This window comes from Lissotriton helveticus, chromosome 3_1 (genome assembly GCF_964261635.1).
Source record: "Lissotriton helveticus chromosome 3_1, aLisHel1.1, whole genome shotgun sequence".
NCBI lineage: Eukaryota > Metazoa > Chordata > Amphibia > Caudata > Salamandridae > Lissotriton > Lissotriton helveticus.
The window spans coordinates 589,974,541-589,987,956 of record NC_136061.1 but is presented as its reverse complement, the minus strand read 5'-3'; the positions used below and the strand labels follow the sequence as shown (position 1 = coordinate 589,987,956).

At 46.5% G+C, this 13,416-nt stretch overlaps 1 protein-coding gene across 1 annotated transcript in view; it reads right to left on the bottom strand.

Moving 5' to 3' along the window:
• The window catches only part of RPE (ribulose-5-phosphate-3-epimerase), a 272,270-nt gene that overhangs the window by 182,269 nt on the left and 76,585 nt on the right, over window positions 1-13,416 (bottom strand). The window contains exon 2 of the mRNA XM_078680565.1: window positions 4,717-4,796. Within this exon, the coding sequence (XP_078536691.1) occupies window positions 4,717-4,796 (80 nt within the window). The remainder of the gene's footprint in view (window positions 1-4,716; window positions 4,797-13,416) is intronic.

Sequence of the window (13,416 nt, the reverse complement as noted above, 5' to 3'; positions counted from 1 at the left end):
ATCTGGGGAGGTGCTGGCCCTCTCCATTTCCCAGTAGGTTTAAGTTGGCCTGGTTAAGCCTGGCAACTACAACCTGGTTAACCCCTTGATCCTGATCTTCAGGGTCCTCTACCTCTGAGTCCTCCTCCTCTTCTACCTCCTCATCTTCCTCCTCTGGGGTGGTCTCAGTGGCTGGGGGGGTTCACTCCATCTCCTGATTCTAAGGGAACTGCATTTGCCTTTTCCAAGTCATCCTGTTCTAGAATGGCTAGCAGGGAAGGACTGGTGGGACTTCTGCCCCTTTTTAACCCTCTTGAGATGCACAAGGCAACCAAGTCTTTGTGGGTTAGTTTGTCATAGCTGGAAGTTGCCTGGGTAAGGTCAACTGTCACAGGAACAGACCCTGAGGCTTTTCCTGTGTCAGACATGACTCTAGTGTGGTGTAAGTGATGCACCTACCTACACTAAGTGTTTCCCTACTGTACCTTGCTAGTGAGTTGTAGTCAGGGTGTGCTAATCCCTTTAATCTACAACTACTAAGTTCAGTAGAACTTAAATATGCTAAGCTTTTGATTTATATGTACCTAAAGGTACTTGATGTGATCTTTCAATTTGATAAAAAGATTGCAATGGTAAAACAAACAGCAAGCTCAAATCTGCACCGCTGCTCACCAATGTGAGAAGTTGGCCTGATATATGAGGTTTCCAATTCTGGAACCACCTTGTATCAGTCCAAACAACCCTTATGGTGTCTGGTTGTAAGTCAACTTTATTAGACAAGCTATCCTAGGGGTAGCATGGACTAAGCAGCCTTAAAGGCTTAACTTAAGAGGTCGTGTTAAGCGAGCTGTTTTACCACATACAATCCTGTAATATCAAATGAAAGGACACCACACAAGTATATATTATAAAAATATATGTATTTATTACTAAAAACAATCCCCAGTATTCTTTATGAATAAAGGGGCACAAGCGTTAAATCAAAAGCACAGTATAACATACAAAGTTGCACAATTTTGGATGAGGCCAAGGGGCCACTCAAACCATATACTAAAAAAATGGTATAAGAGAGACCATTCGATCAGTGGTTAAGCCTAGGGCCTAGGGAATCGCTGGGAGCAGTCGGGACAAGCAATGCTGAAGTCGGGAAAAGCCAGCGGGATTCGGGTGCAGTGCTGAAAGCACAAGCATGCATCAATGTTAAGTCAATGGTGCGTAAAAGTTACACAAATAGAGTTTAAGGACACTTCCGCTGAACCTAGAGGAACAAAACTTAAGACACAGACCCTAGAGGTGTGTACCAGTGTGGGAACACCGGCGTTGCAATGTTACCTCACCCACAGGAAGTGGGTGCACAGGGTCGAAGTTGAGTCGGGTTTCGTCACGCAGGTTCTTGGTGCTTGAAGCTGAAAGGGCTGCAGGCGAGGTGAAGGAGAAGTGTCCGGTGGAGTCCAAGGGTGGACTCAAGTCGAAAAGTACCTGAAAGCAGAGGGGACAGAGTCTGGGTCACTCAGCAGTGACCAGGGTGGAACCAGGACGGCACCAGGCAATGTCGGGCGCAATCAGGTGGTTGTCGAGGAGCTTCTCTCCGCTGTCACGTGGGCTCTGGGGCATCTACGATGTCCAGGAGCGGGTCACGATCTGTCCCACGCAGGCTCTTGCTGTCGGCTTCAAGATTGGAGCAAACAACACTTGGCAAAAGCAATCCAAGCGAACCCGGGAGATTGCTTCTCACTCGAACCAGGAGGGTCAGAGTGGGGGCTCCTTTTCAGGGGAGCTGGTGCAAATCTGGAGCAACCAGAATCGCAAGTCGTATTTCAAGTTAAGTCGGCACAGGGGCCACAAACCAGCTGGTAAGTGACCGGACCACCACGTTGAGCCAAAAGTAGCAGAAGGGCCCCACGCAGCACTTGTCGAGTGTGGAGGGATGAACTTCGGTGCAAGAGTGGCTCAGGGTTGGGGCTTCTCAAACCCCGTTGTACAGCTTCGAGGGTCACTCGTGGGCTGCACGGTCAGCGTCTCGTGGTCTTTCCAAGATGGCGTGCCCCACGCTTCCGGTCGCCTCCACAGGTCTCAGCTCTGCAGGGACTGTGGATCGGGCTGTTAGAAGGCAGGCAAGCTTGATCTCGTCGATCTCTGTCGCTCGAGTTCCGTGGGAACTGCAACAAAGCAGACGTCGAGGGCTGGATGGTGCCTGTTTGCACAGGGTGGTCACTCCTTGACCACAAGGGAGATTCTTCAGTCTTCTACGTTGAGTAGGATGTCGAAGGGTCCAGAGTTTCATTTCTTATGTTTCATCAGGATAATCTGAAGTGCTTTGGCACTGCTCCCATTCTTATACCAATCTAGGGGGCTGGATTACCTGCTAGGTCCCCTCCTATGGGTGGGACCCAGGAAGGGGGTGGATACACCCCTTTCCTTTGATCCAGGCCGCGCTGGGACTGGGGCTGGTGTGCCCCAGAACCGGTTTGACCGGATTATGCAAGGGGCAGCCTTGTGCTCCCCAGGCAGTGTCTGGTTTCTTTCAAACCTCCCTGCTACAATCCACTATCTCCTGTCTGGGGGGGTGTGACACCTCCCTGCGACAGGAAACCCTTTGTCCAGGCCCCTTTGGCTGAGTTTCGGTCAGCTTCAGGGGGTCAGACTTGTGTCTGTGGCAGAAGCATCCATTTTGTGGATCTGAGGCCCTTTTAGAAATTAACCGCATTTAAGTAAAGTAACATGTCTTACCCCTCTAGAGGGGTGGAATGCTATCCCCGTCACCAGAACTGGCGAGGGGATAGTATTCCAAATCGTATGACACCTTACACGACATGTTTTGATAAAGCCAAACCAAAGTTGCTATATAACCGCGAGGATTATAATGCACTTAATAGTATATGGTATGGCATTATCCTGAAACAGCTTATGGATTTGTTCCCGACGGCTGCAGACAGGCTCAGCTCATGCTAGAGCTCCATCTCACATTGAACCACGCACTCTGCCTCCAGGATTGATAAGGCCTTCCATAGGAGTGGCTCACAGGTTTATATGTGTCCAGATATAGGTTTAGATATAGGTATACTATATCTAAGCAAGGGGTGATTACACCACCTTGCCCCAGCTGAGTGATCAGCCAGTTGTGTCAATTTAAGAACCAGCCAGGGGTGGCAAAAGATATGCTGCAGCCCCTGGTAGGCCTTGGTGGCACCTATGCCCTGAGCACCTATAGTGCATGGTACAGGGGCTGACAAGGAGTCCATTTCCAATTGTGGTATGTACCTATAGCACATGTATTAATAATTTAGAGAGAGAACAGCAGCTGGGGGTCTGATTAGCAGGCCCACAGCCTCAGTAGTCTAAAACCAGTGAAGCAAAAAGCAAAAATTTGGGGTGACCATAGGATAGCAGACCCTACTCTCCTACAGACACAAACCCTAAAATACGATTTATCAAGCCACGCAAGGCCACTTTGCGTGGCCTTGAGTGACTTGACAAATCAGGAGTAAGGCAACGCAAATCGCTGTGTTGCGTTGATCTGCCCTGGAAAGGCATTCCATGGGAGTTGCGTGGGTGTCCCCATGCAACTTCCCTGGATTTTGACGCATCCCCAAATTTACTATTGCTGGTAAACTTAGAATGCGCCAAAATGTTACGCCTTACCAAGTTAGGAAGAACTAGGCAAAATATTTTAATTTCTCCTTGTTACTCCCTCTTTCTCTGTTCCCTGTACATTCCACTTCTTTTCTTTCTCTGACTCCAATACTACTTGAATGAAGACATAAAAGGACTTTTGACCTCTGTCTCTGAACTAAGAGCAAAGGTGTCAAGATAAAAGCAAGATTTAAAGACATCTTTGCTGCTCATTCACTTTGAGAGAGAACAGAATACCTATTCTTTGTCAGAGCGGCCTGAAGGGGCCAGTAGGCCCTAAAAATAACTAGCCCTGATCAAATCTGATTCGCCATAATGTGTGGGTGAGTACATTTTTGAAGGCCTGGGGTAAGCTATCTCAAGTGACTCCCTTGAGGGTGGGTGGTCAATTGTGAGAGCGGCAATAGTTGACCTGGCTGAAACCCTGAGATCCCATAAGAATATCGACCCACAGAGAACTACCGGGGAGCGCTGGTTTTTTATGCATATAACACTAGGAATTCCTTCATTTACAACAGTTTTATTCTTTGTAGTAGAGTGATGAAGTTCAAGTATTTAAAATGAAACTAATCAAGATCAGTGACACTCATTTTGAAACAAGTATTACAGATAAAATCTATTTCTTATTACATGTACAGGAAAAGAGAGATACGAGTTCATATAAAGAAAAAAAGGAAACAAGACAGGTAGAGGGTAAGAAGGCGGGTGAACACTCAGTGTAGTGTTTTGGCCTCATCAAAAGTGCCTTCTGTGCCAAGTCGGACATATGAACACAATGCCATAGGCAGATCATGCATCCAATATACAATTGTGCGTTCTATTGTTGAGCAATGGTATCTAATGTAGAATTTTACTTACACGATTTTTCAACATGCAATTGAAAAAAAAGTTATTGAAAATTTAAATCGAAAGAATTTCCAGAAACCACTTAATATTTCAACTGTTTGAAGCACTACTACGTAGATGTTTTTCAAAATATTGTAAGGGAATTCATCAATTATTTTAGAACAGCACAAAACATCTAAGCTCTGCATGAAACTTAGCTCAGTTTGCAAAAGAATCATGTGCAAACAATAAAAGGAAAAAAAAGCGCAGGCTTCTTACCAAAGAAAGGATCTTGTCCCAGGTTCTTTCTCAAGCACTCCACTACTGGATGGCCAAAGGTGATATTTGGAACAAAATGCCTGTGTAAGGACAGAAAGAGCATTCCTGGTGGTGGATTCTGACATTATTTTATGACAATCACAGACAAAGCATATTTCTTGAAGGTGCACATACAAAAAAAGCCAGCCAAAGAGGCTTATGGAAAAACTTAATGATGAGGAAAAAATCCTTAAAGCAAACCATTTCCCATTATATAGAATTCATACATATGGACTTTTGACCCAGGTCTAACTTATGATAGCCCCAAAAGTGAATTTTAATAGGTAAACTTACTTGAAGTTTCATCTGGTTGCGAGTCACTAAATTAGCTTGCAGCTCTAAAGGTTTATCTAGAAAGCCATTTATATTTTGAGCTTTACTGTTTAGCTGCCCAGTTGCAGTGGGTGGCTCGGTGGAGGTTGGTGCTCTGGGGTGCCGCAGGCCACGGGGTGTGTGGGACGCCTTGCAGAGCTCTTTTAACTCTGGTCCTGCTATGACCTGCCCCTGCCTCAATGGTGCGTGATGAGAACATCCTAGTTAGAACGGCATGGTATGTGTGGGCACAGGCATTAAAATGGACGTGTCCTAGGCATCAGATTTAGAAAACGTGTTTGATGACTCCGCTGGGAAGAAAACTCTGGTGTTCGCCCCAAGGAGACCCGAAATGCTAGATTTAAACTCATTCTGTTTTAGTTCATACACTGGGCGTACCTCACTCCTCTGCGCATTCACGCTATGTTCCCTGAGGAATAGTCAGTGTGCCCCCATTGACACACAGCTGATGTGGGGTTCTATCATATGGTATGGACTTGCCCATTGCTTGCCCCACTATGGGCCTCTATATTGCAAGTGATCGGTCGGGCCACAGATCGACAAGTTGACTGCTGTGCTTGCTGGGCCTCCATAACCAAAGCACAGCCCAGAAGGCGACAGACCAGTTTGCAGATATGGCGCTTGTACTTGCCTGAGACCAAATGACGACGAGCTGGAAATCTGCCAATGGCCCATACTTGTGTGGAGGGAGGAAGGAGCTTGCTAGATAGGTGGATTGTGAGCGATAGGCACTTCGGAGAAAGGGGAATGCTTAGGGTCCTGATTTTACCTGCTGGCGATGCAATATTGATGTCCTGCCCCAGACTAGATGCCAAGGGACTTCTGTTGCACAAATTGGTGAGGACCTGGATGAGTGAGTGATATTTGCCAGTTTGCTAGAGGACTATGAGAGGGTGTGGCGGGGGACCGCTGAGTTACTATCTGGGTTCGTGGCTCCAAAGCCACACCGGCGTGCCAGGGCAACACTGAGTTGCAACGTCAGCCTTGGCTTGAGGTTCTGACTCCATCCTATCTGTATCCTTTTTCTTCAATTTATTATGTTATGTTATGTTATGTTATGCAGGGGTTTTGTATAGCGTACGGCTACTCGGAAGAGTGTCCCGACGCTTTGGATTGCACACTAAACTCATAACACAACAGGGAAAATAAAAAACAGAGATAGAAGAAACCTAATAGAGACCGAAACTAAGAGGAGAAGAGCCAAGTTTTAAGCCCTTTCCGAAAGGCCAACAAATTAGGAATGCTGCGCAGGGACACAGGCAGTTTATTCCATAACTGAGGCGCTAGTAGTTTAAAAGAGCGGCCTCCGATGCGGGCTCTCTTCACACGAGGAACCGCCACAAGGAACAAGGCTTCAGACCTGAGCGACCTGGCAGGCAAATAAAAGGCCAGCCTCTTCTGCAGGTATTTTGCTCCGGAGGCGTGCAAGGCTTTGTGCGCCAGAGTAAGAGTTTTAAAAATTATCCGCTTCCGGACAGGGAGCCAGTGCAGAGCCTCCAGGAGACCCGAGGCTCTGGCACGGCGAGATAGTCCAAAGATGGCCCGTGCTGCCGAATTCTGGACAACCTGTAACCGTTGGAGCAGATACTCTGGCAAGCCGAGATAGAGGACGTTGGAGTAGTCAATTCTCGAGCCTATAATCGCCTGCACCGTGATCTTCCTATGTTCCTCCGATAACAGGGGAAGGAACTTACGTAGCATCCGGAGTAGGCCAAAGCAGGTCCCAGTGAGCCCGATTACCTGAGAACGTAGTGTGAGGCCATTATCGATCTTAATCCCGAGGTTTTTAGCCACCTGGGACGAACTTGCTGGTGGAAACATGTTCTCAGGCCACCACACTTTCCAGTCCGGATCCGAACTGCACCCAAAGAAGAGGACCTCAGATTTATCCGAGTTGCACTTGAGGCTGTTATGATGGAACCATTGAAACACAGCCTCAAGGCAACCCTGGATCCTACCTCCATCGAAGTCCGCACCCCTCTCACAGGTGAAGAGGAGCTGGGTGTCATCGGCATAAGAAACGATCTGGGCCCCGAAAGACTCCGCCAATGCCGCCAGAGGGGTCATAAAGATGTTGAATAGAGTTGGACTCAGGACAGAGCCCTGAGGAACTCCGACCCCCAGTGGCGACATCTCGGCGGAGCAAGCAGAAGCCCAGACCGTTTGTCGACGGCCTGCCAGGAAAGATCGAAACCACTGGAGCACCGTCCCTCGGAGACCAACCTCTGAGAGTCTTGCAAGAAGACCCTCATGAGGGGTATTATTGGTATATATGTTGGTAACCATTTCACGGACCATGCACACCTGCTTTTCTCTGTTTGGTAATGTAGAGCTGTTTATTTGAAAACTGAAATAAATAAAAAATGTGGGTTTATCAATAGTGGAATGGCAGGAAACTGTAGCCTTTAGATTATGTTGTAAGTTTTTGCTAATTAGTGTAAGCACTGGGTGCACAACAAGTGGGGTGGGGGAGCGAAGGTGGCCACATCCACACCTACCAATTATGGGAACAACCTCAGGCTAATTTGTAAATCACAGATTGCCCACACTACACATTTCTTCATAGTAAATGTACCACTTTTGACTTCCACAGGGCTGCAAATCCAAAGAAGAAAAAACTAATTATTCCATTAAGTCTTACAAATGACCCCTGCATCACGTGATATAAGCCAATCTTTAATATATATTTTTTTATTGTTTTAGGTTAATAAAAACAGTTACAAAAATACATTGAAAAACAGTCTCCTCAAGAGAAATTAAAAGAAAACCTTAAAAACAGGAATTAAAAGAAATAGCAAAGATAAAAAGCAATAAAACATAGTACGAGTATATTGTTCGAGGCATCTTTGTCTTATCCCCAGGTATCCTCTCGACTAAGTGCCTGTTTCTTTTGTTTCCGTTCTGCTAGTTTCAGGAATTTCACCAGCATCCCGTTTAAGGGAGGGAAACCAGGATCAAAATAGGCAAGGACGGCTTGTCTCCGTGAGCGGACTCCTAGTTCATTGAAGGTGGTTTTCAACAGAGCTACTCTTTCCTCGTTCAGCCTCGAGCAAGTACATAGTAGATGTTCTAAGTCTTCAGTCCCGATTCCGCAGAGCCTGTATTTGGTCCCGTAGTTCTGTCTCAGCCATGGTGGTAGGTAAGTGATGGCAGGTAGGATCCCTAGCCGGTGTTTGAAAAAGGCTTCTTTTGTTTTCCAGCCATACCCCAGACCAAAATATGCTTGAAGCCCCGGTGATTTTTATGTACACAGGGTCATCCAGGCGTGGCGCCTCTGAGAAAGCGAGGCTTTGTCCTCCACATGCGAGTGACTCTTTAAACTCTTGTTCACTATGCGCTTGAATTGTGCATGAGATAGAGGAGTCTCCCATAGATCTTTCAGTCCTGTGATGGCCAAGGACTCCTCTAAGTATTTTTTCGCCGGCATCTTGGCTGAACTGGTCACATCTTGCCAGAGCGGTCGGTTCAAGGGGTTTTCTCAAGAGTTCTTTAATTTATGCCAGCACTTGATGTATGAGCCTCTTCGTGCGAGTGTTTGGCGCGTCAGCCCAAATTCCAACTGAATCTGGGCCTGCGAAGTGGCAAGTTAAATAGAAGTCTGTAGGCCTTTGAGATAGTTGTATCAAGAAGTTTTGCGTCCGTTCCTCTTAGGGCCTCGCTGCCATACGTGATTGATGACTATTTTGATTTTTGCTACTCGAAGTAGTGGCAATAGAGTCTCGCCACTCAAGTTGGACTTTAACTGTTTCAGTGTCATGGCTATTAACATGCCTTTCCTCTTGATGGCCTCTAGTTGATTTAAATAGCGGCCACCTTTGTCGACTTGGATCCCAAGATATTTGTATTCAGAGCAGTTTGAAATTGCTTCAGTGCCAAGCGTGCGACTTTTTGTTCCCAGTTATGGACAGAACTTTTGTCTTGCTGATGTTCACTTCTAATAGATTTTTAACGGCATAACCATGAAGCGTGTTAATAAGATTCTGAAGACCAACTTTCGAGTGGCTGACCAAAACCACGTCGTCTGCGTAGGAAATGCTGGGCAGCCAATTGCCTCCTAACAGGGGAGCATGGGAATTACAAGCCTCTAAGGCGGGTGGCAGGTCAGCTGTAAAAAGATTGAAGAGAGTTGGAGCTAACACGCACCCCTGCTTTAGGCCCTTTGTGGTAGGAATAGGCCTAGAGAGGTGCGAGCCATTCCCAAGCTTTACCTGGACCCACGTATTTGTGTGTAATTCGATCAGGAGGCTTAGTAGAGGCGAGGGAATCCCCCAGGAGGCCAGTTTTCGCCAGAGGATTTCTCGATTGACATTGTCAAAGGCCGCCTTAAAGTCCACAAAGCAGAGATGGAGAGCCTGCTTGGTAACCCTGGCCTTGTCAATGAGCAACGAGATGGCCACCAGGTTCGATGTTGTCCCCATGTCTTTACAAAACCCCGTTTGACTAGATGGTATTAAGCTTTGATTTGTAGCCCAGTCTCGCAGCTGAGTCAATAGAAGACCAGCAAAATATTTAGCCTCAATATCAAGGAGTACAATCAGGCGGTAGTTTTTTGGAAGGAGTCTATCCCCCGCCATATAAATCGGTGAGATGATTGAGCCCCTCCATGAGACGGGAAGGCGCCCAGAGTTACTAATGGATGATTAGAGGGGGATCAACTTGTTAGCCCAGTATTCTGGTTCAAGTTTGAAAAGGGCCGGAGGAATACCGTTTGGACCAGCTGTGCCGTCTTTTCTACCTTTGGAAATTTATTTCGTGATTTGGGCCACAGAGGGTACCAATATGGAATCTTCTCGTGCTGAGCTTATTTGAAGTTTTCGGCTCTCCAGAAGATTATAAAGCTCCCTTGTTTTGCCGTCCTGATGATTGAAATGTTCATCGAGAAATGATTCCCAAGTTGATTTCGTTATGTAAGATGTTCTACCATTGTTTTTCGGGTTTAACAATTTGTTTATGATCGACCAGAACTGGGCGCTGTTATTGCCCTTGGATGCGTAGTGGAGTTTGGCCCAAAAATCTGCTTCATTTGTTCTTTTAATTGCCCATTTCAGTTTTTTGAGATCCGCACGGTGTTTGTGAATCTCTGCTAGAAGAGTTCTATCCCCGGGCTTTTCTTCAACTGTCTTAAAGTTTTATTAATCGCTTTTTTGTGTGATTTCATAGTCAGTTTCAGGGTGCTCGAGATCTTCCTTGTGACACCATGTGCTGGTGCTAAAGAGTGCCATACGGTTGTCGAGTAGTTGTTTGCAAAATCCATCGTGAATTGTTCCCAGCCTGCTACTGTATTGCCGGAAGGGTAGTTTGAAGTGCTCAGTTGAGTTTTTGCAGCTTGAAGTACCTCAGCAGTATTTGCTACTGAAGTTTTGATGCGTTTGAGGTTGATGGAGTAACTATCCTGCGGACCTGTTGCGTTCAAAAGAATATCATCAGGGAGCGCCCCTAGACTGACTTCTTGAGGGCGATGATCACTGTCCCCCTTATCTCCTAAATTGTAGCCTAAATCGTAATGAAATAACGTAAGGGAGACTAACGTATAATCAATTGAGGAGGTAGTCTTGCCTGAGGTGAATGAGGGCACAGATGGCGAGTCCTCTGTGAATCTTCCGTTTAAGACCCTCAGGCCCATGCGTTCTAGGTCTTCCAGTAATGCCTTTGCAGCCATAGACTCCTTGCATTGGCTGCTGAATACTTGGGTTGGTAGGTTCCAGTGGAATGACTGGGCCTGAATGTCGCTGCTCATTCGAGTGGCCAGTACATAAGGGGATGGACTCTCCTCCGACGCGATCAGCGGACGCACCGGACCTGTGCCGGAGTCGCGCCAGGGTCCTGCCCGTCTGCGCCCGTCCGCGACCTGAACGTGAACGCGGCTGCTCATTTTGATGGACTTTCTTCTCCTGAGGTCATCATTCTTAGTAAGGAGACTTTACTTTTATTGAAGCCTTCTGTGCCCTCTCCCTCCCTATGCAAGCAGATCTCTCTGCCTTTCCCAACCTTTGCAGTCCGTGTTGTCAGGATCATGATATTGTTAATCAGCAGACTCCCTGCCCCTTCCTACACTCCCGTCCTCGGCCTCGACAAAGTTTAAGAAATCCTAATAATTTAACTCTTAAAGCGGGCCTAATTAATTGCCGCTCTTTGGTGAAACATTCTTTAGATATTTTTCCATCCCTGGTGGACAATAAATGGGACCTCCTTTTTTTGACGGAAACGTGGCTGGGAGATGAATCTAATCCTGCTATATCTTTAGCCATTCCTCCGAATTATAAAATTTTATGTGTTAATAGACAGAGCCTTAATCCCGGTGGTGGCATTGCGATTGTTTTTAGGTCACACTGGACCATTTCCTCTTACCCTTATTCACAAATTGAACTTATTGAAGGACTCCCCTTTTGCATCCAGCTTTCGGCTAATACATTGTTTTCAGGATTCCTAGTCTATCGCCCCCCTAAGTCGAAGGTCTCTTATTTATCTACTTTCCTGGACTTTATTCTTCAGGCTAGCCTCCGCTATGCAAATTTTACTTTATTGGGGGATCTTAACCTCCATGCGGAGAACGCATTAGACACTACCTGCCTTAATTTCCTTGCTATGCTCAAGGACGGAGGGTTAAGTCAGCTGATTTCTCATCCAACCCATAGAGCTGGCCACACTTTGGACATCATTTGCTCAAACCTCAATGAAATTACCATAGGGGATCCTTATCCTGTAGTTTGGTCGGACCATTTTTTTATTCCTTTTACTTTTTCCTTTGACCGCCAGGACAAACCTCCCGTTCCGGCCAAGACTATGGGCCGTAACTGGAGTAAGGTCACCGTTGACAGTATGTCCGCATGCCTTTCGGCTGCTGCCCCATGGGATGCCCCAGATTTAGATTCCCGATTAACTTCTTTTAACAATTGGGTATCCTCCGCTATGGACTCCCTCGCCCCTATCAGGCCCATAAAAACATACCGAGCTGCCCCCTCATCACCCTGGTATTCGGATGAGCTACGCAAATGTAAATCTGCCTGCAAAATTTTAGAGCGGCGCTGGAGATTGTCCTACTCTCCGGACTGTAAGCTGAAATATAAAACAGCCCTTAAGGACTACCGTAAGAACATTATAAATCATAAAAGAATCTTCTTAGAAGAGAAAATTAATGAGGCCCATGGATCATCTAGAGAGATTTTCAATACAGTTAAGTCTTTTTCAGACCCAGTAGCCCTTAAACGTGTTCAGCAGGCATCTCAGGCCCTCTGTCATCGTCTCTCTGACTATTTTGAGGAAACAATTGCTACAATCTACGACTCTTTCCCGAGTAGCTCTAACTCTGTCACAGTTGAAAAATCAGATATCCCTTCAGACCTTACACTGGTCTTTTCAGCCTTTGAGGAAATTCCCTTAGATCTCTCTTTAACAGAGTTGTCTAAATGCAGATCAGGCTCTCCTTTCGATCCGTGGCCTGCTAAACAATACAAACAATTGGCTCCCCTTTTAAACCCTCTACTTAATGATATCTGGAACGAGTCCCTGAGATCCGGACTCTTTCCGGATGCCTGGAAACATGCCCTCCTCGTCCCCATCCTCAAGAAAGTCAATGCAGACCCTGATGCACCTGCTAACTACAGGCCTATATCATTACTACCTGCCCCTGCCAAGGTGCTAGAAAAACTCCCACACCAACAACTTGCTGGTTTTCTTGAGACGCATGGCCTTCTCTACACTTCCCAGCATGGATTCAGGACGGGCCATAGTACAGAGTCGGCACTGATTGAAATGGCCGATTCCGTACGGTTGAAACTGGACGGGGGTTCAAGAGTGGTGTTGGTGCTGCTCGATTTATCGGCAGCTTTTGACACCGTCTCTCACCCCGTCCTGATTGACCGCCTTAGGTCTAAGGGCATTCAAGGAAAGGCTCTGGATTGGTTGTCCTCCTTTCTTACCAATCGGACACAGGCAGTGTCTACACCCCCTTTCATGTCCAATCATCGCCCATTAAAATGGGGAGTCCCCCAGGGCTCGGCACTGAGTCCTTTATTATTTAACGTGTACTTTTCCCCACTTGCAGAACTTATCTCGGAGCTGGGAATTAAGGTCATCTCATATGCAGACGATATTCAACTCCTGTTTGCCTATGATGATATCCCTATTGCAACCACCTTTGACCCATTAAAAAACTGTCTTCGTAAGATTGCTCAGTGGATGGATGATAATTTCCTCCGATTTAATGCGGGAAAAACGGAGGCCTTATTCTTTCATCAGCCATCACCATTGGATACTAACCTTTGGTGGTCACTCGACCTAAGCTCTGCCCCCCTCCCGAAGGAATCAGTTAGAAACTTGGGGGTTAGA